This window comes from Brachyistius frenatus, unplaced genomic scaffold, assembly GCF_029030835.1.
Source record: "Brachyistius frenatus isolate BFR_SWC_R1_liver_20210118 unplaced genomic scaffold, ASM2903083v1 Contig_14, whole genome shotgun sequence".
NCBI classification, from domain to species: Eukaryota; Metazoa; Chordata; class Actinopteri; family Embiotocidae; genus Brachyistius; species Brachyistius frenatus.
In genome coordinates this window covers 4504758-4529698 of record NW_027210613.1, presented here as the reverse complement: position 1 = coordinate 4529698, position 24941 = coordinate 4504758, and the positions used below count along the sequence as shown (strand labels likewise).

The 24941-nt window shown below is 38.0% G+C and overlaps 1 protein-coding gene across 2 annotated transcripts in view; it reads left to right on the top strand.

Moving 5' to 3' along the window:
• Positions 1 to 24941, top strand: part of cdkal1 (CDK5 regulatory subunit associated protein 1-like 1) — a 227498-nt gene that overhangs the window by 130903 nt on the left and 71654 nt on the right. For both annotated transcript variants that reach the window (XM_069693222.1, XM_069693221.1), the window contains exon 10: positions 12548 to 12693. In XM_069693222.1, the coding sequence (XP_069549323.1) occupies positions 12548 to 12693 (146 nt within the window). The remainder of the gene's footprint in view (positions 1 to 12547; positions 12694 to 24941) is intronic.

Genomic DNA, 24941 nt, shown 5'->3' with positions numbered 1-24941 from the left:
AACTTGAATAATACAAGTATGTGCACGCACACACACGCACACACCACCCATTTCACGCAGAAGAACCATTTAAGATAATAATACATCAGTGATAAATAAAATTAAAATACTTAAGCACTCCAGACCTTTTCCTTTTCACTGTGTTGTTTTCCTCCCGATAGTCTCTTTTGCTATCCCTTTATGTGAACAAACAATATTGCTTTGCCTAGATTTAATAAACTAACTGCCTTTCTGTTTTGCTTACCAAGCAGTTCAGCTCCAGCCCTCGTTCTCCACTCATTTAGTTCATTCTTTTCTTTCCCTAATGAGTCAATTAAGGGCCATTGTGTCCTCTTTAGCAACCTCATTTTATCAGTCATTATTGTCTTCCCTAATGTAACAATAGACATTGTTATCCCCTCTCTCTTTGCCTCTTTCTCTCTTTCTGTTTTTTGCATGTCTATGAGACGTGCATTTTTTTTTATCATCTAAATCAGTTTTTTTTTCTGCCATTTTTAAATGTATTGTTTCTGGAAGTTTTAGAGTAACAATGTATTATCAGATATTATTGCCATTTTCCACCATTGATTGACAACAGGCATATTAAGCTTCTGCTTTCAGATGACAAATCAAAAATATAGAGAGGAGAAAGAAGGGACAGCTGAATGGCAGGAAGGTGTGTTGGATGCAGAGAAGATATCTATATGGAAATGCCATTCATTGACCAAATCATGTGGATACATAAAATATGAGGTCTAAGAAATATTAAACACATTTCTGTTTTATGGTCAGTCTAGTATGTCACAATTCCATTATTTTAAAAATCAGTAAAATTCAGGAGAATGTAGCCTGCGGAGTGCTTCCACCCTGGGAAAGGAAAATTTTTAGGATTTTCTAACGCCAGTCAGAAATTTACAACCCCAATTTCCAAAAAGTTGGGATGCGGTGTAAAATGTAAATAAAGACAGGATGCAATGATTTGCAAATCATGTAAACCCACATTATACCCACAAATAGACCAAAGACAACATATCATATGTTCAAACTGAGAAATTTGATTGTTTTATGTAAAATATATGTTTTATTTTTTTATTTTTAATTTAATGCCGGCAACACGTCTCAAAGAAGTTGGGACAGGGGCCTGTCTACCACTGTTTTGCATGCCTTCTTTTTACAACACTTTTGGGAACTGAGGAGACCATCTTTGGAAGTGGAATGTGTTCCCCTTCTTGCCTGATACAGGATTTAAGCTGCTCAACATTTCAGGGTCTCCTTCGTTGTGTTTTTCATTTCATGATGTGCCCAGTTTTTTCTTAAATTGGAGACAGGTGTGGACTGCAGCCAAGCCAGTTCAGAGGCTAGTTTACTAGAGAGGCATGGTGTTGAAATTCGTGCAGAATGTGGTTTGCCATTGTTTTGCTGAAATAAGCAGGGCCTTCCCTGAAAGAGACATTATCTGGATGGCAGCATATGTTGCTCCAAAACCTGTGTAGATCGTTCAGCATTAATGGTGCCTTCCCAGATGTGCACGGTACCCATGCCAGGTGCACTAATGCACCCTTGTACATCACGGATGCTGGGTTTATAACTGAGTACTAATGACAAGCTGGATGGTCCCTCTCCTCTCTAGCCTGGAGGATGTGATGGCCATGATTTCCAGAAAGAATCACACATTTTAATGTGTTGGACCACAAGACAGTTTTTCACTTCATCTCAGTCCATTTTAAATAAGGTCGGGCCCAGAGAAAGCGGAGGTTTTTGTTTCTGCAACATGTTTATATATGGTTTCCTTTCATTGGTATAGTTTTAACCAGTATCTGTAGATGCAGCGATGAACTGTGTTCACAGACAAGGGTTTTTAGAAGTTCTTCTTAGCCCAGTCAGTGATTTCCACTACGGACGTATGTCTGTTTTTAATGCAGTGCCGCCTGAGGGCCCGAAGATCACGGCCATCCAATATTGGTCTTCTTCCTTCTCCCTTGGGTACAGAGATTTCTCCAGATTCTCTGAATCTTTTAATCATTTTATGTACTGTAGATGATGAAATCCCCAAATTCATTCCAATTTTAGAATTGAGGAACCTTATTCTTTAATTGTTCCACGCAGGCTTTCACAGAGTGATGGAACCGCTCACCATTTTCACTGGTGAGCGACTCTCTCTCTCTCTCTCTCTCTCTCAAATGCTCTTTTTATAATCAATCATGGTACTGATCTGTTGTCTTTGGTCTATTTTGTAATTGGATATTGGTTTATATGATTTGAAAATCAGCTCATTCTGTTTTTATTTAAGTTTTATCCAGTTTCCCAACTTTTTTGGAACCAATGCAAACTTTCAAAACGTAAAGAGGAGCAAATATCTTTGGCTACGATGGTGTTTGTCCTTGTTTTGTAGCTACACCAGGACTGAAAAGCCAGCATCACGGATATAGTTGATGCAAATTTAAAGTTATTTTATTGACTTGTGACTCGCTCCTCTGTAGCTCTGAGTATTCACCTTGAATTGATATCCAAAATTCAGCCAGTGTTTTCTCTGCAAACTTGTGCTCCAGAGTTGCATCATCAATCAATCAATGACTCCTCCAATTCAGTTTGTATTCCTGTCAATTTTGTTACTGCAAGTGCATTTGTAATTCATTCTTCAGCCTCAGACATTGCCTGCTTTTCAGAGAAATCCATGCACAAAACTGCATTCCCATCTCACTGGGATGAGGCCATATAAGGAACCATATGTCACCTTTTTACACACTGTCATCGCTCTAACAAACATCCAATCATGGGAAGCACTGAGGTTATAATTTGGCAGATGAGTGAGTGCAACAACGGTTTACTGATGCCCGTTTCAATTTTTTTTTAAGAGAACGTAAAGAGTGATGCATTTTTACCCGGCGGTCCTGCACACAGGTCATTAAGTTGGCTGAAAAGTAGAACAAGGCGTTATTCATCAGAAAGATTTGCAGCCGAAATTCTACCCAGACTTTGGAGCTGGCGGTGTTCTTATTTTTAAGGAAGTAAAATATTTTTCTATACCTGTGTTATACAATGAACTCGACAGCAAGCATATAAAAAGCTAAATCAGCTTCAATTTTGGATCATTACTCTTGAAATGCGCCAAAACACAACTGATCCAGTTTCCACAAAGTATGTTAGTGTACCATGCACTGCCCTCTTACAAACTTCATCTAACCTTATTTTGCTTAAATTAGCAATGACTTCTGACACTTTCACTTAATTCTGATGCCATATCTCTCACTCAATCACAATGTTTTTATCAAGCTGCTTAACTTAAGACAGTTTTATTTTAACATAATAATTTGCTTAAATTTGATTGCTGACCCAGATAGAACAATATTAGACATAATGTGATTTATTCTACTAGTTATATTTAGGATTTCTGGTTAATTTGTCAGTTTTCTTTTCTTTATTACTGTAACTTTGCTTACCTTTTGGTGTTCCCAGTCTCAACCCTGATGAAAAGCATCAGGACAAATGAAGAATAAAAATATAAATGGCTATTGGGACAACATAGAAGGCAAAAATAGGGTAATGGTAACCCAGAAATCTTAAATGAAACCAAGTTTTTTTTTTTTTTTTTTTTTTTTTTTTTTAATAAATCTAGTGAAGTTCACAACATTTACTTTGACTCAAACAATCAAGGATGATTGAGATCATAGATAAAATAAAATGAGGCCAGAAATGTAAATGAAAAAAAAAAAAAAAGAAGAGGGATGAGGGCCCGCGGATAGAGATGAGGGGTAAGAAAGAGTGGGAAAAGTGCTGTGGGAAGCAGCAGTGGAGGTAGTAATTAACCAGGGGTTAATGGAGGTGGCTAATTGTCCCCCACATGTATAGGTAGGCTTTCTGCTTGGCTACATTACAATTAAAAAACCACCCTCCTAATGATAGGGAATAACAATTAACTGATAATTAGAAATATACTAGGAAGACACACCGGCTTCATCGGTGTGTGTGTACGTTAATAATCATTTCATATGCTACCAGCCCTTTTATTGTTAATGTCCATGCATTGAATTGAATTATATCTTTTTTGCTTTAATTCCTCAGTTAATTAACCCACATAAGGAAAGATAAGAATGGTCTTCTTCAACTTATCATTGTCTTTTGTTGCTCCTGTCCCCTATTTACCCTTTCTCCTTTCCCTTCCTCCCCTTTTTTTTTTCCTCATCCCTGCTCGACCGTCTTTACACACCACACTTTCTTCTTTCTCCATCTTGTCCTACTTTAAAAAAAAAAAAAAAATTATATATATTGACGGTGATTATTAGTCTAACACCGAACAAACTTTCTGTTCAAAGTCTTTCAAAGTTTTCATACTCTCTCTTGAAGTTCTCTTGTTTCTTCTTCTTTGGTTCAGCTTTTCGACCACTGATCCATATTATTACAACCCTGTCTTCTTCTACCTCTCTCCTTTCTGTAATTGTTCCATTCTTCTTGTCACTGATTTGATTTTTAGTATATTTCCCCACCTTTAAATTCTTGTTTTTCTCCTCCTAATTACTCTCCCATCACCTCCTCTTTTGCCTCTTTTCTCCAATTCTCCTCGTGATGATGGTAATCACAGCAGTACAAATGGTGTGATGATGATGAAGACCAAATCCCCAAAGTATATTTATCCTTCATCTTAAGAAAAAGCCAAATGATATTCCACTGTCTTTTCTTTTTGAAGAACACCAGCACTTAAATAACAGCATCATACCGAATGGCTGTGATTGAAGCTGAAAAGGCCAAGGAACTTCTCCACTGCCCCGTTAAAGATCACCCTCACTCACACGTACTCACAGATCAACGCTTTTGCTCCGTCTTCTTCTGTCACACAAGAGCACGCAATTTCTTCCTGTGTGCACCCTGTTTTTCTTGACAGATGTAGACAGCCTCATAGCCCCATTTGCTGATTGGAGCAGTTAAAGCCCCAATCGCCTCTTATAGGCTACTTCTCCCTGACATTTTAGTTGATTGCATTGTGCTATCAGTGGTTCCTTTTTTGAGAAGCTGTACATAAAAATGGCTCTAACAGTGACACTTTTTTGTTTTTCATTTTCTTGATATTTTTCTTCTCTTCAGGTTTTACATTTTTAAGCTGAGCATTCTTAATCAATGATTGAAATGAAATGAACGAACTTAACATTTTTATTTTATTTGATAAAACAGATGTTGACAACGTTTTCCCTTGTGGACAATATTTTCAGTTGGAAAAAATAAATAAATCCCAACATCACAATGTTTGTTATCACACTAGTAAATATATCTGTCTACTATCCATCCACCTGTCTCTATTTAGTTTCATCCGTACTTCTACAATAACGTGGCATCTGATTATATAATTTATTTTTTGATTTTATTCACTTTATTAATCCCCGAGGGGAAATTTCTTCTATATATATATACTATAAGGCGTGTGTGTGCATGCAGATAACTGTGTGTGTGTGTGTGTGTGTGTGTGTGTGTGTGTGTGTGTGTGTGTGTGTGTGTGTGTGTGTGTGTGTGTGTGTGTGTGTGTGTGTGTGTGTGTGTGTGTGTGTGTGTGATTGAATCTATCATGCTTGCAGAAACAGTAAATGAGGTGTGAAAGTCAGGCTAAGATGAATGAAATAGCAGTTGTCCATTAAACATCCTCCTTAGAGCTCTGTTTGACTAACATACATCAGATATGCCATGCTCACTCTCCTCACAGTTCATTTTTTGAGTGTCAAATGTCTGCAATAACATAACAAGCAATGAGTGTTTGGACTTTACATTTGCTCAACATTTTCACTCATAGGAATACATTCCAAAATAGGATCTTGTAAATATGGCAAGTAACAAATATATACATCTGTCATTCGTTCTTGTTGGCTGGTATTCACCCATAGACAAAGACATTTTTTTAAACAGCTTATTGTTCTGTTATTTTAGATATTGCTGAACATATGGAGTCTTAAAGGCAGCTGTTAAAAGCTAACTGCGGAAGAGGACATAACATGGAATTATTTAAACATTTATGTGGTTGCTTGTTTTCAACTTTATTTCATTTTGCCATTTACTAATCAGAAACGGGGTGACTGTTCTCCGTAGACCGGAACTCCAATGGGCCTCAGAAAGGCCGACAAACTAGGGGGATGGATTCCGGCCTTGTCCTTTGAGTATGGAGATTTATCCGGTTTCTCTCATCGCTTGATGATTTTATGTAGTGTGGACACTAAAATCCTCAAATTCTTTACAATATTACGTTGAGGAATATTGTTCCTACATTGTTGCACTATTTGCCCAGCATTTTACAGAGTGGTGCACCCTTACCCATTTTCACCACCGAGAAACTCTGGATGTTACTCAGTCATGTTGCTGATCTGTTGCCAGGTAACCAATTAGTTGTGAGATGTTCCACCAGGTGTTTTGTTTAGTGTTACACACCTTTTCCAGTTTTTTGTTGCCCCTGTCCCAACTCTTTTGAAACTAATTTAAAATGAGCATGTATTTTTCATAAAACAATACAAATTCCTCAATTTCAACATTGAATATGTTTCAATTAAACGTGGGTTTACATGATTAGCAAATCATCACATTCATTTTTATTTGCATTTCACACAGCGTCCTTACTTTTTTGTATGTACATATGGGAAATGACGTAATGATTAAAATATGATATCCTTTCATATTTTTTTTTTTAATTTTTTTTTTTTATCTCAGTCAGGTGATACACAGCACAATACAGTGCAATGTTCATACACTACAAATGCACTTAATTTCATTTTTACTGTATGACATATAGGTTTCATCTGCACAGTGTGAGGTGCTGCAGGCATACTGTACCCTCCAGGGAAAATCAGGAGCAGCCTGAAGTGTTTGAAATGTTTAATACCATAGTGATCTGAGTTTCTGTGTCTGCTGCTGAATACAGTTCCCACCAACTGTGTTTGTACGGTATGTGCCAGTGCTCACACACAGAGACCTGACTTGCTATCTTGGGAATGGCTGGATGAATACTTTTTTTCTACAGACTCCCGTGGGTGAACCCTGTTAATATGTGTGGGTTTGTGTATGTCTGAGAGTGTGTACAAATGCAGTCCGACGATGTGTTGTTGTTTCAGTGCAGTCACCAACAAGGCCATATTATGTACCATATTGGAATATGATAATTGGCTGCATTTGCAAATATTAGCATTGCACAACTTTAGAAGTTAAATATTAGCTGTAAGATTCATGCTTTTCATTTAGCTAACACAATCGATGCATCGAATGCATTGATGTCATCTTCCATCCTCAGATTCAGGAAATAATCTCTAGTTTTACATTTTAGGATGGCACAAATACAAAAGGCAAGTAAAACCTGTATTCCTCTTCAATTATTGCTTCTTGCTCTAGCTCCTCCGTATCAAAGCTGTTGTTTTAATTAGTGATTTGTCATGTTGGCGTGCTGGTTTTTTTAAGTTCTTTTTTTTAAAGTGGACTTCATTTAGTTGTATTTGTATTGTACTTCTGTCCTCTTGACAGTATTGAGTGTTTGCTCTGCCCTTTTTAGTTTGTCTGGGAAGAAAAAATGTGCTTGTCTTATGTTTGAAGAAATATGTTTTGCACAAGTCTAAAAGTACTGATGTTATTTTGTGTTTTGTTCCTTAAGCACTGTCAATCAGTTAGAATACTATCATTGAAGTCTCGCCCCTACTGAACCAATGCAAAATAACCCTTACTCTGCTAATATAGAAACTTCCGTTGCTATGAAAAAAGCATTGATAAATCTAGAAATTATATTATTGAATTTTCACTTGATTGTGTAAATTCTGTGAACATATTTGACAGCATCGTTGGTCTGTCTCTCTGTATCAGCAGAGTTTTATGGATATATATAATGAAGACCCATACAAACCATACACATTGAACGGATGCTTCCTGCCTTGTTGCACCATGCATAACCTTCTCAAACATTTAATTTTCTCTCTGTTTAGATTAGAATATGAATTAAGCCCAATTTAAAGGGAAATCTCACTGAATTTGATTCATGACATTTCTGCAATTCCAAGCAACACAAGCAAAGATGACTTGATCCAAACAAATCCAAACAGAATTGACTGAGGTTTGGGAGAGTCCGTCAGAATTTATTTTTTTTATTAATAAACAGTATTAAACTTGCAACAGTACAGCAAGTAAAACTAATCAATACAGTTAAAACAATAATCATGTTTTCAGCACCAAATTTGAGCTGGGCAGCATATTGTCATTTCCTGGTTTTTAAGGCTGCACTTTCTGTAAGAAAGTGGTGTAATTTTCGGAACTTACCAGACTCTTCTCTCTGTTCTATTATTTGCCTTTCCCTACTTACACATTATCCACATCACTGATGATTATTTATCAAAAATCGCATTGTGTAAATATTTTGTCAAAGCACCCATATCAATTCGTACAATGTTTTCACAGTATCAATAGCAAGGTATTTGGTGAAAAATATTGTGATATTTGATTTAATGCATGTTGTCCAGCCCTACAACAAATACAAAAAATATGAGGAGGTAGGAGCTGATTAAGAGGCAGGGCCTGAAGGAGGGCAGAACACATCTCTATACTCCAAAGGAATTGACAGCACAGCGAGCACACTTTTTTTTTTTTTTTTTTTTTTTTTTTTTTTTGTCTTAGCGAAAAAGGAAGTGGGAAGGTAGTGTGAAAGGGTGCAGTCCCCCATTGAGGCTGCTTGAAGCCAAATCATCTTTCATCTCCTTTCTTCTCTTTTCTTTTTTTGCTATATGTGTTCTTTGCAGTGGCATCTGATTTGAGGGGGAAGATATCAGATCCTTTGAGTTAATCCAGTTAAGATAGATCCTTTGTGGTTTATGTGTCTGTTTGAGCTGATCAACCAAAGATGAAAAGATTGTATCTCTGTTTGTGTGAATGAGACACGTAGGCCCGGTGGGGGCAACAGAAACAGTGCAGAGAGTAAAAACTATATATTTCTGCTTTAAAAACTGCCAAGATTGATTAAAACAAAACCAAAAAAGATAAATAAAAATGAAAACACATGCCACTACTTGATTAGTTTAAGATTGTTGAATTTGTCTTTGAACTGTATAGTTCATCCGTGCAGGAGTGAAGGCATTAAAGCAGCACTTTCATTTTTGCCACCGGGCACTGCTGAGAGATATCTTGCTCGTCACAGCATCATTTTCACTTTAGACCCAATAAACTGTCAGTTGCAGTGAAACATTGAAAAAGGCTAAACTCCGCAGGGATTGGTAACGAGAGATCCATATCAGTGCACTGTATAATCACTGGATGATGGGACGCTCTCCGTTAGACAGAAGCACAGACATGATAAATGGCTTGTGTGAATGAAAAGTCCTCCTCTTATAGATTAATCCTTGGCTGCAATCAGAAGTGCCCCGCTACTCAAGCCAGCATGCCATCTGCTGAGACCCCCTCCACTCTCCATGTATGCACACACACACACACACACACACACACACACACACACACACACACACACACACACACACACACACACACACACACACACACACACACACACACACACAGAGAGACAGTTATCTTTGTCAGTGAGTCTAATGAGACTAGAGTAAGATATTACTCGACGTAACACAATACTCCACATCACATCAGGATCCACTGAAATAAACAGCAGGACTCTGCAAAATATTCCTTTTGTTTTATGGTACATTTCATCACAAATAAACTCGTGATTTACGACAAAATGCAAACCGTACCAAGTAACATGTACATACACACATGAAAACTAGAGATGGACCTTAAATAATCAAGATATTTGAGGGTATTTTTTTTACCACAAACATATACTTGATAACAAGAAAAAAATTGTGAGAAATATTTGTATAATTCGTTTGAATAACAAACATTCAGGGGAAAAACTATTTTTGTAGTTTTGTATGTCAGCAATAAGGTGACAGTTTGCCTTTAAATATTCTGTAAAAATGTTCATATTACCATGGTTTAATATTTTAATATTTTGTAACCAGATTACTTAGCCACAACTGAAGTTGCTCGCATTTTTTTAACTCCTCGACTTGAGCTGCTTTAAACCAAGCTTGTTGTTGATGTGCATAAATTACACGCATAAATACATCACACAATTGTGTGCATGGTGACACAGTAATAACACATGTTATTACTTCAAAGTCAGAATATTGCCATTATCACAACATGAATTTTAAATTGTTTTTAGTAAAGAATGTATACTCTACCAAATCATAAGCCTGAGTAAATGGTAACCCTAAAGAGCTGTGTTGCTCAGCAGATCCGAAAATAACTAAAGCATGGTCTTATCTCTGCGTAACCTGTTGTGACCTGCACATTATAGCTTTCATCTGTCAGACCGTGCAGGTCTTTTGTGTTTACTGGGATAAAATATAAACACGTGCAAACTTAAATCCTTGAAGTTCTCACTTAATAAATTATAGAACAAAGTGACAGAGGTAAAAAGGTTGAATTTGGAAAGCCACATGCATAAAAAAGACTGATGTTCTTTTTTTTCTATACTTTGTATACGGTTCTTTAGTTTTATCACTTCCCTCTATTGTAATTGTATTTCATTGGCTCTAAGTGCTTTACACCAGAAACTTAAAGTACATACAGTAAAGCATCTACACTGGGAAAAAAAAAATGTTAATCCATTGTTCTACTATATTTTAAAATGTTCAACTTCGAAGATATTTAAAAGCACATAAATCCATGTTACTTTACATGTTTTTCTTTCTCTCTCTCTCTCTCACACACACACCCATGCAGCAGCCTGATTTCTGTCACCAATCAAGCTCCATTTTCCAACCAAATTAATTCTTTCTAATTTAGAGCTTCCAGCGGTCAACCCCCCGTGGCGCTGCAACTGAGCTGTGTCTGTGTGTGCTCATGCACACATATGCTTTCGTTTCTGCATATGAAGGAGAACATTTGACAATAGATCTTAATTGAGAAGACGGACTGCAATCAGCACATTCTTGTAGGAAATCATTAAATCATTTTTTCCTCCCCTCTCTTTTTCCTTTTCTCCTTCTTGTGGTGATTAGCATGGTGATGATAGCATCCCGATTATGTCCATCAGAAAAATCTGACATCTGCAGTCGCTCCAGTTCTGTTACTGAGGAACGTAAGAATGAAAGAAACACAAAAAACTTGCCAGCTCTCCTTAATGGGGAGCATTAAACACAGTGTACTTGGTACATGTGAAAGAGCCAAGACACAAAAGATACAACTCGCAGTCCCATGTTGCCACATTTATATTCTGTTTTCTCCACCTTTGTACACCTGGTCTGGAGTCATTTACATTGACTACGCTTTAATTTTCTGTTAAAATTAAAAAAAAATTAAAAAAAATTGTCTTAAAATTTGGTTGAAAAAAAAAGATCTGACCAGAATGTATACACTTTTCTGCAAATTTTTCACTATAATATATACCAATTATCAGATCAAATTGGGAATTTAGACTTATGTCAGTCTGTCAAAAGCATTTTCATGATTTGAGAAGAATCTTGAGTCTAGACAAAATCCTAACTGTATGGCAGCCACCTTCTTTTGAGTCAGAACTATGTATGCAAAGAAATGGAAGAAAAGGAGCTTTTTTAATTAAATTAAAATACATGTTTTGTTTCTTCACTCAGTCACACTTTATAGCAACACAACATTTCACTTAAAACCTGCTTTCTGTCTTATAGAGACACCAGAACGTACTTCACCATAAGTGTTTGTTATATCTTTTATAATAACAGAAATGTACCTCCTTGTTCGAAATCTTTATTGAGGTAATTACAGACTTTGGCTGTTTTTCATTTTCCCTCTCACCATTTTGCTCTGAAATGGGGACCCGCCTGCTTCAGTAAAAGCTTCTTAACTTTTCAGACATAAAAGGCCTCTGCTGGAGCAACCTTGACTCTTTGGACTTTAGATCTAGTGGGTAGACATTGAATTCTCCGAGCTGCTTTTCTTTTCTTATCCCAATATAAAAAAAAGAGAAATGAAAAATAGGAGAAAGAGGCAGTGTATTGTGGAAGGTCTGGAGTGAAAAGAGTGCCGAAAGAGGCAGGAATGTTAATGGAACCTTTATTTCATTCAAAGCCAACAGCTATCATTCACCACGGCCGTCAGTGACATTTTGCTTCGTTCCTCCTTTAGCATCTTTCAGTTGACTAAAATTCAGTTGAAATTTCTGGTCTCAAATTATTGACTAATGTGCATTACTAGTTTGGAATGCTTTCCACCATCATTTGTAGACTAATTTATGTTATTTATTAACAATACCAAAATCACAGCTTTGCAAATGGCCACAGGCCTTTAGTGCTGTTGTGCTCGGAGGTTTGAATAAAATGTAGTTTTATTTACTTTTACACCATAGACTGGACTTCAGTGTGTTGTTTTAGACACAAACCCCAGTCAGTTTTGTCATCACCTATTTTGAGCACACAGAAGAGCAACAGCAGTTTGGACTCAGACTGACGAATGGAACATTTAGAGAAATCGGTGTATTGCCTTTTCTCACCTTTCATATAAATAAACCTTTCTTCTCTCTCCCTCCCACCCCACCATATCTCCCTGTCCCCCTCCCTCTGTGTCTCATCAGGCGATGGCAAATATTTTAAATCACCCGCGCGTCTATGCCTTCCTTCATGTTCCCGTGCAGTCGGCCTCAGACAGCGTACTGATGGACATGAAGAGGGAGTATTGCAATGATGACTTTAAAAGAGTGGTGGACTTCCTCCAAGAGAGGTAAGGCGGGATGTCTCTAATATGTTGTTTTCCTGATAACAGAAATGGCTGCGAAGGTCATTTGTGGGTGTACACACATGTAAACATGTGACTACAACAATGACTTTTCAAAAAGTATAAATTTCACCTTCATTTGGACATATTTTCGAATGCTTATCTTTCTCACTTGACTCACATCAAAATCAATACCTCACTGCATGGACTATTGTTGATCGTGATACACCGGTCTGAATAAGATCTCGTCAGATGTGTGTTGTGTGTCTAAGTCCTTATGGCAGCTCCTACATATCTATTTGAAGAGTGTTTCACTCTTTGACGAGCAGTCCTCTCTTTTGTTATCTCTTTCTGCTCCTCCCTGGCTCACTTTGAGATAGTATAGAACATATGGACTCAATTTGGAAAAGTGTTTTATTTAAGTGATGTGTGAATGTTTTTGGTTCCGCAAACTGTCCGAAGAGTTAAATACAATTTTTGCTTAGGTTTCCATATTGCCCAGGTCATTTTGGGATATTACTCCGACATTGATCTTTGTGGCAAACATAATAAACTGTATTAACTTAAAAGCTACACCTTTAAAAAGCACGGCTTCAGGTAAATGTATGTTGGCAGATATATTAGATGTAAAATACTGATGCTGTGAGATGGGTCTCTTTTAAATATGAGCTTTTTACAAACTATGCTTTCTATTTAGCTGCACAAAAATACAAGCTTTTGAATGGCAGCATTGATATCTTTCTTTGTAAATCTCTCCCTTTAGCTGCTGTTCACCTCTCTTTCTGTCATTTCTAATTCATTAAAACCATCACTTTACAAGGTTAAACATTTTAAACTTGGAATTAATAGACAAATCAAAGGACTGCAGCACTGGCTGGATGGCTAAACCATGATTCCTGTCTTACACTCAGTGCCCAAGCAAATGCTCCTCTAGAGTATACACAATGACCAACACACACAGGTTTTTAAATCTAAACATGTACATTCCTGATGTGGATTTAATATAGCCACATAATGCCCAGATTTGAGCTCTGACATCACCAGAAAGATGCAAACTTAATCTTTTACTGGACGGAGGATAATCTGACAAAGAATTTGAGTCTGATTAATTATGGTAGTACACAGCAGAGTGATGAGTAAATATATAATTGATGCTCAGATAATACGCCATGAAAGGATTCATATGAAAATGAGTTTGTGTCATGTTTGTGTCTTGAATCTCTTGGTATTATTGCAAGATTTAAGAGAAACATGTTCATGTATGCCAGATGATAAACTCATATTTCTTTTCCTGGAATAAAATGGCATCATACATATTTTTTTTAATTAGTACAGTATAATGTATATATTTCTGCTTCATTTGATTATACAGTATACTGTATGTAAGTATTTAGAGACTGAGGGGAAAAAAAGAGATCTGCACTACTTTCAGAAATATAGTTTAATCACAGAATGGACATGAAGTCACTCCAATGATGATGATAAATCCTAATCTGAATTTCTACATGTTCACATACATGTGTTTTGATGATGCAGATGTTAACAGAGTTTGCTCTAAGGAAATGAGGTCCGTGTACTGCAGCAATCAATAGATTTCATGGTAACTGCTTCATGTAGGTCAAAGTCAAGCCATGAGCTTAGATGTAAAAATGTAAATATGAGCAATGACTTCTATTCAGGTCATTGTACAGTTATCCACATTAAACTCTGCATTTAATAATAATAACAGTTCACAGAAGCAATCACAACGTGTAGCCTGAAGCACTGGAAGTAGAAGTTTGTTACCCGCTGACTTGTACATATGTCTGTGTGTGAGTGTGTGAGTGAGTGTGTGTGAATGTGTGTGTGAGAGAGAGAGAGAGAGAGTTGTCAGTATCTGACAGTCACCATGTCTCTTTGAATCACTCTGACACACTTACAGGTCTCTCTCTCTCTATCTGACTACATCTGCCTGTACACCCTTCTCTCATCCATTCTTCCTCACCGCCCTGTATTTTCCCTCTGGCACTGCGTGGAAACCCAAACAACCTGATCACAAGCCATTCACCCGAAATCCAGCTCCGTTCTGTCTTTTGACTCGATGCTTTTTGTTTGTTATACACAAGTATACATCTGCTATCAACTCATTATATATTAATCTATAAATGTTTGGATAAGTGAATACTCGTAATAGATATTAGGTGGATTTTAATTTCATTTTTTTGTTCTTTTTCTGTTCTAGTTTCTATGTGTTCAAGAATTGGTGACACGTCCATAACTTGACATTGTAATCTTGCCTGTTTACCACTCAAATATGTATTTTAGCTTTGTGCTTTCATTTTTTTCATTGGCATTGATGCTTTACCTTTTCTTCAAATCTTCTTCTATGTTCCTTTTGAAGGGCTTTTGAGTTATATCACCATGTTTGCTTTAACGCTGACACCGATTTGTACTTGTGCGTATACACAGCATTGCTTTTCTGGCAAGTTGTCAGCCAGGAGTAGAGATATTTATCTCTCTCTCCAGTTAGTCTTTTTTTTTTTTAAGTGTTTCTTGGAAATTCTAACATAGTGACACCAATCGGGCCAGGTGGTAAATGATCATTGGAGACGCAGAGACCATGCACAGGAAGGGCATAAACTGCCTTTTGTGTTAGTCGTGACATACACAGTGTCGTCGAGTAATATCTTACTTTAGTCTCATTAGATTCACTGACAAAGATAACTGTGGGGGTGGGGGTCGGCGTGGGTGATTTGGTTCTTCAGTTTTTAGCATCTGTTCAATAAACATTGTTTCAAACAGAAACAGGTGATGTCAGTTGTAAGGAATGAAGACCAGCACACATCCAGTAGTCTGACCCATTTGGCTACAGTGGTAATAGCTTAGATGCAGTTCAGGGTCTGGGAGAGAGGCCAGGACTTCACACAAGCCAAGAAATGCTCCCACTGTGTGTATCTGCGTCAGAGATAGTAAAAGTGTGCAAGAGTGTGTTCGTCTGAATGCTAAATAGGTTTTTAAAAACAGGTAGTCCTGAAATATCGGTCTTTCAGAGCACGACAGAGTCTATTGAATATGAAGGGAAACGTGTTTGTGTGTGTTACTATAGCCTATAGATGCAAGGCTATAACAAGCTGATATTTGAAGGTGAACTTTGATTACTTTTGAGCGAGGTTATTAAAACCCGTTTTAGTGGACTGATTTCTATTGTACAACTTGTATATAATGAGATATTAACAACATTATAATTGTTACCCCTGACTCATCAGTTCTTCCAGGAAATTGCAATTCCCCAATAACAGTCAGGGAGTCAACCTCATCAACCACACTTCTCATCATCAAAACAAGCTACAGGCCAGTTGAAAAATACAAAACAGGAAGTGAAAGGGTTTATAAGAATTGTGGTTTTATCATAAAAATTCTGTATTTATTGAATTTGTTTTTTTCCACCCTTTCAGTTGCAAGAGATTGCATTTAATTTTTCTGCATAAAATTTGTGCTGAATTGATATTATTAAAAGCATAAAGCACTTCTTTTTACATAAGTTGTAGCCTATGTATTCTACATTGCAGTCACAGACTATTTTTGTAAAGCTTCATTACTTTTATAACTCAGGAATTTCTTTCTTGCCCATGGTTCTTAAACTTTCAAATTTATTTTAAAAAGATGAGAACTCGAATATTTCCCAATACTTCTGTGGTGTGCAGTGTGATTTTGTATCATAAAAAGTGATAACATCAATTTTATGTGTGATGAGCTAGTCTAAAAAAATAAGATCCTTTAATTTGCAATTTTACAGCACAAAAATGGCATTAAACTTCAATAATTGCATTACAATTTTTGAAGAGTTGCTGTAAAATAGAGCATTTTTGAATGCAGCAGTCACAAAAAAACAACTTAATATGGCTAGAGACTAACTCACTCTTTGTCATACCGTATGTCCAATGATTTGTCTCCTTCGCCGCTTAACCTCTCACTAATATTTTCTTTTGTTATCGTGGTTTTTTTTTTGTTGTTGTTTTTTTTACACACGTGGTCAGCCTATATTATTATGAATATATTTTTCTTCTTTAACCATAAGCTACATTGGCCTGTTAATAACTTTTGTTGTTTCATCTGTTTTGTCTTTCAAACGGAAGGACTAAATTAAGGCCCACTCTCCATGGGTGTGTTTGTGTATGTAGTGAGTCGGCCTCACTAATGTTGGTTCTTACATTTAGTCCTTTGTTTAAGCGTATGAAGTTCACCTCAGAGGATGAGGCAGGCACCTTGTGCAGTTGTGTGTGAGGTCAAGGCTTATCTGACTGACACACAGCAGGAGACAAATGTATTTCTCTTTAGAAAACGCTTAATGCCTGCAACACTGCAGAGGTCATGAGGGGTCACACTCCTCCGTCCTTCCTTATCAGTGAAAACCAGCACACAAACATATGCCGCACATCAGACCTTTCTGCTTCACATCCTTTGCGGCTTAAGATGTTCAGCTGCATTCAGCTGGGAAAGGGCCTTTTCTTACAATATGTTTTTTTTCTTTTTTTAAGTAACTGAGAGGTAGGTTTTCTTTCCAGAAAACGTTTTAGTGTATTGTGTTTCTTTTCTGCAAGACGTTTTAAAATGAGTATGTGCAAACATACACCATCAAAGAGTAAGTGAAATTAGCTGGTCACAAAAATGCAGTGGCTTTGAGAGCTAAATGCACTGCAACTTAATAAGCAAACAAATAAGCAAAACGCGAGAACACTCTAAAAACATCTCCATCAACTCTATAAAAAAAAGCACAGCTTTTAGAAAACATGCTGAACACATTTAGCTTACTCAACGGTGTTGATGGTAGTGTGAAAAATTGACGATATAGCCGTATTTCCCAAAAATCAAAACTACAACCGTTATATCTACATTGCATCTGAATAAAGTTTAGTTCCAGGCTTTGGCCACTTTTGAATGTTTTTGACCTTCAAAGTATTTTATACACGAGTATAGTTTTCAGTATACAAATTAAGTTTACAAATGTAATTCATGACATTATTTTAAGGTATTGTATAATTCCTCTGCTCTCTGTATAAATATTTAGTATAATTCACATTTTGGTACATAAAGCATTCCTCTAAAGTCTTCCACATCCACAAAGAAAAACTGCATTAAATATTCTTTCCTTTGAATAACATAATTAATTTTGGTTGTTATAACACAATTGTTTTCTGCCATGAATAATTCTAACAATCAGTAGAATAATTATTTCATTAAAATGGTTAATTTGTTCTCGTCTGCCAATATAGACCATATTTTTTTCAATCTTTTCTCTCAGTTTCTATCAATTAAAATCACATAATGAAGTACAGTCTTTATGTAATGATGTATGGAGAAAATCCTGTTATGGTGGAATAAGGCTGTTACAAAGTGAGGAAACGTGGTCCGAGGATTTTCTACATTTGTTTTGTAGTTTGCCATAATATCTGGGCAGATGTTCTCTGAACTACTCTCAAGGATTAAGTGCGTCTGAACCTCAGGGGCCATAGATGAAACGCCTAGAAAAGAATAGCTTTGCGCCTGTGCGTTGGGGATTGGTTGTGTATGCGTGCCAAGGAGCAGAATCTGGCAGTATTAATGTTGAAATTTAGGGTTAGTTGGGTTGAGTGACTAGACAGGGATTAATGACGGGCCCCGGCTGGGTGTAGAGTGGCATGCAGACCTTCTGGGGTTTCCCTCGGGTTGATAGGTTGGTTTCCCTGGAGGTTGTGTGTTTCTGACCTCTGAAAAACCTTTTAGTCTCCTGACATAGGGGTCCTTCCCTCAAGGAGACACACTCGCAGGCTTGTCAGCTATATGCATTCTATTTTAGCGGTGAAATCCACTTTCCTTAACTTCTGTATTACTGAAGACAGAAGAGGCAGAAGAGAATAATGTTCTCAGGCCAAAACAGGAGAACCAAGAAGTACTTCACAGTTCAAAATATTGAAGTTTGTATCTCCAATTTTATAATTTTCTATTTAGTTTTTACAGTCGTTTTCTTAAAGGAGTGAGGATTTGAAAAAGTCAACGGGTGATGAATCTGTGTAATCCCAGAATCTGGTTGATGCAATGACCCTTGACCTATAAAATGACCTTCAGGAACCTAACACTCCCATTCAATTTCCATTTGAGTTTTTGGTGTCCATGCTGCACAGCTTCGGTCCATTGCTTTCCATGTTTTACAGTCAATGAGTTTTTAGTAAAGGTTGTAACATCACATTTGTCATGTGCATATCTAAGTAACAGCCTGTTTGGTTGAGTCTGTCTGACATGGTCTTTTTCCTCCCTTTTTAAAGTGGTTGAAAGCCATCAGTCTCTTTTAAAGATGAGAGCAATGGATGTAATATAAATTCACAAAACAGTTGATGAGAATGAGTAATGTGACCTGTTCAGAGACTTGATCCTTGGAAAGTAATAGTGGACACTTCAGTGTCTACTTTACAAAACCAATCAACTAAAGCACCTTTATGCTGTAGTACTGTGTTGCAATGTGCTGCCAGAGTGACGCTGAGACTGTTGATATAATATGGAGATAATAAACTTTGTGTCTCTGTCTCTGTCTCTTAAGTGTAGAAACTTTGTCTCACCAAACAAACGTGTCCAGGACGGTTTCATTTGTGTGTGTGCGTGTGTGTGTTAGTCATCTCCATTAGTCACGAGGAGTGACAGGGTTATATATGACCTCCCTGGGTTACAGAAGGGCACATGCATCAGTAGCGTGACTACACCGTGTTTGTGTGAGTGTGTGCAGACAGTCTCTTCCTCTATTTGTTGTTGGAGATACCTTTATTAGTGTGCACACACATGCACTCACACACTCAAGGGTTTTAAGATATCGGCCAGGGCTAATATTTCACTGGAGCGCCGGGGGGGGGGGGGGGGGGAGCTCACGAAAGGCCTGGGAAAGAAACAAAAACAGATGAGACTCGGGTGGGGGGAAAAAGAGAGGGAAAGAAGGAGGACAAGAGAGGCGGGAAGAGAGCAGTGAGCGAGACAGGTTTGCCGCTACAACCTGCCCACTGGCGGGACTTGTCAACATTTCACCCCTCCTCTCTCCTCTCCTTTCCCTGAAGCTGATGATTCAGCAAGTGAAGTAAATGAAGCGTTGGGTTTCTGTGTGTGTGTTTGGGCTCTCAATTTTTGATTTAAAACTCCTATTTAAACACAGCGGCAGCAAGTACAGCAAGCAGCCTGGTTTGAGTCATTGCAGGCACCGGGAATGTCTCTCACACACACACTTACACATACAACATTCAATTTAAATAATTGGTTTTAGCAAGTGAAAGTGATTGAAAGCATAATGGAGATTTAATAATTGTGACCAACCTGTAGACTGCAACTGTAAAAGATGGTATAGCACTTAGTATCAGTTTGATTATGTCACTCAACTCATAGAAATGTATTTATACAAATTGTATTTCATCAGAAAACATTAATTTATACATATGCAAACCTCTCCATAGGCAGCGGGGTTAGGTAATTGTGATTGCGAATGTATCTGCTGTTTATGCTGTTTGTTTTCGTTGCCTGTTGGCTTGTGTATAGAAATCATTTAATCCAGGAAGGGGGGAGCCTTCCTGCTTACATACCTGGCTGGGTGTCAATAAGTCTAGCGTTGTGAATTGGCTCCGTTTAAACAACAGGAACCAAGCAGAGATGACTCATTAACCTCTCAACAAGCTGAAACTGAAGTGTGCGGTGTGTCTGTTTGTGTGTGTGTGTGTGTGTGTGTGTGTGTGTGTGTGTGTGTGTGTGTGTGTGTGTGTGTGTGTGTGTGTGTGTGTGTGTGTGTGTGAGGGAGTCTGTGCACTTTACAGAGAGAACCAGCTTGTGGATAATGACTGGCAATTCCGAACACATTGTCTTATTCACACTTCCTCTGGATTAAACCTTATTTCCTAAACAAACAAAAACCACCACCACACATACACAAGATACATATTCCTTCACTATAATTACAGGAGGCAACTTTTCCTTCGTTAAGTTGTGTCCATTTATCACCCATCCTTCCTGTCTTATGACGAAAAAGGACACGCACAAGCACGCAGTAAACACAAAAAAAAGTGCGAGATAATGTGTGTGCTTGAAGGGGATGGAGAACACTGACACTTATGTAAGAGTGCATATGTTGTTTCTTTAAAACATGTCAGAGCAGCAGTGAAACTCTATGCTTCCCTGTTGTCACAAAGAGCAGGTGGCAAAACAGCCCAGGGTGCATTTAGAAAGAACAAGGTGTTCTTTTTTTCCTTGAGTTACGTCCCTCTTGACCCCTTTTAATTTCAAGTAACAACCACTGTTAACATGTTTTCAAGCTGTTTTCTCTTTTTTTGTTCATTGTCAGCTTGTCTTCATGACAAATTCGAAAGGTGGTCTGTCAATATTGTTTCTAACTGAGTAACTGTAGTTTATCATTGTCATTTTTATCTATGAAATGCTTTGATGTAGGTTTTACTCATGAGCCTCAAGGTTATCCGAGTTCCTGAAGGACCGAGGTTATGTTTGAGTTACCACAGTTACTTCACTTGTTACACATTTTCTGTATTTGCATAACATATTTTGGGGTGTTTGTTTTTCTTCTCACCTCAAATTGTATTCGGACACTAGTATGGGAAAGCATTTCAACTGGTTTCCACCTACAGCTTCAGCACAAACTGAAGACACCGGTTGTTTGTTTTCATCTTGTTTACTGTGATTTTTCTAAGTACTTTTTCAATCAAGATTTTGTTTTGGTCCTATTTTTATTCATTTATTTTTATTGGTCGTAAATTCAGTTTTGCTAAATAAAACAAACACAAAATACCTTATATTGTTACATCGAAAAAGCACCTACAATTGGCCTAAAATTTGATAAGGCCAACACTGTACAGGCAATGGCCACATATACACCCACACGTAGGCACACCTAGACACACACACACACACACACACACACACACACACACACACACACACACACACACACACACACACACACACACACACACACACACACACACACACACACACACACACACAGAGTAAGATTAGATTTTGGGTTGCCTTATGGTCTCTCAAAACTAGTTTGTAAGCAAGCTGTACAACGAAATCAGAAATCAGTTGTGTTTATAGTTGATCCAAACCGACACATTGGAAGGTGGAGTAGAAGGCTGGGTGTCAGGGAGAGGTGGTGGGAGGGTGGAAACAAAAATATTGTTCAAAAACATCAAAACCGCTGCTGACATGAAAAGTGCACTGCTCTGCTTCTCTCTCACCTCCACACAACTGGCCAGTCCCGGTGTTAAGTGACACAGACACCCAGTATCAGCTGTCCTGCTTTAAAGTCTGAACTGCTTGTTGTTCTGGAAAGCCCCTTCTCCCACACCTAGCTGACACTGGATTTAGGCAGGGGTTTATTTATATTTCTGTAACCTTCAGAAACTGACAAAAGAATGGAACCAAGGGCTGTACTCTCTCTCTCTCTCTGTCTGTCTCTCTCTCTCTCTCTCTCTCTCTGTCTCTGTCTCTCTCCCTCCCTCTGGCTCTCTATCTCTTTATCTCTGTCTCTCTCTTTCACTCTCTCTCTCTCCCTTTCTCTCTCTCTATTTCTCTCTTTTCATTTGTTAAACACCTATTGGTGGCACTGTGAGTGTTTTCGAGGAGAGAGAGTTTGCCTCAGTGCAAGGTTAACCCCATAGGTAAATGATATCAAGTCTCCCTCCGAAGGCCAGCTTTCCAACCCCCCCTCGGAGCACAGCCATCAGATCAGGCATAAACAGTTTTCATTTCTGATTACTACGGGTCTTGGCAGACCATAAACCAGCCTGTTAGAGTATTAACACACAACTTCACCGGGTATACGCATGGCCGGGGTTTAGGTAGCGTGGGGGTACAGCGTGAACATGTAAACAACATCTTGAAAACAAAGTGTTAACTTTTCCACCATTTGTTTGCTCCCTTTTGTGCACAACCATGTCAGCTGACAGGTGGGTAAGCACAGTAGTATTTCACTGCCTGACTCACCTTTCAGTATCTCTCTCTCTCTCTCTCTCTCTCTCTCTCTCTCTCTCTCTCTCTCTCTCTCATCAAATTTCTCCTGCTCAGTGTTTGAGTGGACACTGCCTTCCAGAGCTCCTTGTCACTGTTGATGGACAACAATCTGTTTGCACACATGTTTGAGAGTCACTCAGTTCTTAAAGTTACCATTGTGCAACAGTTATTCATGCCTCAGAGGGATTATCACTGGCAGAAAGCTCTGCTCTGTTGCTACATCTGAGTTTGTGTTGCTAAATTCCTGTTGTCCACATGGAGGGAAATGATAAGCTTGAAGGTTGAGTAAAGTATAGCAGTTAAACCCTGAGGAGCGGACTCTGGCACCATGTAACCCTGCAGTCCAACTGGAGGAATACTTTTTACACTGATGCAAATGTTTACGCTTTGCCTACTATTATTTACTCATCAACTAAAAAGTTGTTTATGTTTGTGTGTGTTGCAAAGTAAATATTTTTTTCAGTTATTTGTGACAAAAGAACTAAATGTAGAGTAAGAGTGCTCACTGTCTGCATGTGCTGCACATACTCTCAAAGAATAATGGTGATAGTTAGAAGCAAGGTAGAGAATGTATAGGAACAACACACTGATGGTAGTGGTTCTTTTCAGATTTCATTCTGCTCAGCATGTCACTGTTCACAAAGAGTTTCTCAAAACGTATATATTTTTGGGGGTTTCTTGGTGAGCAAATTTGTTGTTTAGCAAGTATATGGTACATTTGTCTACCTTATCATTAAGATTGTGATGAAGTGAATGAAAAATTGACATGATATTGTCAGGATGTCTGTACCGAAGCTCATGTCAGTATTTAACTGATTTTATTTCTGATGCAGCTCATTTTACTGGAGAAATCACATGTTAAAGGGACACTAATTGATTTTGCCTGACAGATGCTCCCTCACTCTCAAGAAAAGCCCGCATGATGCTGTTTTTGAGCTCTAGTGCCTATCAGCCTAATGATGCATAAAATGATTAGTTAGATAAAAATTATTAAAAACCAACTGCAGCATCAGTCAAAGGTCTTTTCTTAACAACACACTCTTTCACCGTTGTTTACTGTTACTACAGCTCTCAAAGTGAGCAGTAGTAGCACATGTAAATCAGTGTCTTTAATTTCTTTATTTTTTTCTTGTTAGTCAACATTGTGATAGACTGAATCTGCATAACTATGATTGCCCATAACTGACTTGCTAATCTAAGCCTCTGTCATCTGTAGAAGAAGCCCAAAGCTAATGAGAGCCCAAAGCTTCTCCTCCTCGATTGCTAGTGTGCTGATCTAAACACAGTGGTGAACAACCAGCTCTTTATGAAGACAAATTTTAAATATTGGTATTTGTTAGCCTGATATTTACCGTAGTGGCTCTTTTAACTTCTATTAAACTATTTCTATGTATTGTGTTTCCTCAATTTGAAAATACCCTTTAATCATTCACTTTTAATTACTAATCTTCTTAGTATTTGCTTGTGGAATTCATCTCATTGACAGTATTTTGACCTTTTTGTGGGGGAGCTTCTTGATAAAGATGGCCACAAAGGCTTGCACTTAAGGCATGTCCAGCATTCATTTGATTCAGATAAGGCTTTTATGTGCTGCATTTATCCGGTGCCTTGATGTTATCCATATCTGTGTAGGTCAGGTCAGCACAGCAGGATGAAATGATGAATCACGTAGTACTGGTATGCCAATGAAGGTTGGATTAAATTGAAATAAAGTGCAAAAGGACAGTCCATTTAACGGCTGGCTAGACAGTCACGAGTGTCATGCCTTTGCACTGTTGCCCTCCTTAAGCTTGTATAAGCGTGTGTGGGTGTTTCTCTGTGTGTGTGTGTGTGTGTGTGTGTGTGTGTGGGGGGGGGGAGGGTTGTGGTGTCTGTGCGCTCTTATTACTCCTCCCTCAGACTAATGAAATGTGTATGTGTGTGTTCTCATTACCCTTCTCCAAGGCTAATGAAGTATGTGTGTGCCAGCATGTGTAAGTGTGTGTGTTAAATTGAACTGCAGTTCTGCTCTGCTGTGTTCAGGCTGTTTCATTAAATGATAAAGTTTACTGATGACTCCAGTGGGATCATTATTTACTTGGCTCTCCATTCATTCCACAGCAGCCACCTCGATCTTTACAAATGACCTGCTGCATAGAAAGACAGAGGGTATTTTGCACCGCAGGTTTAAAGACAAATGGCTTGTTATTCACTTAATAGACCGCCGGCATATCCACCGGCATGTTTACACAACCCATTTGCAC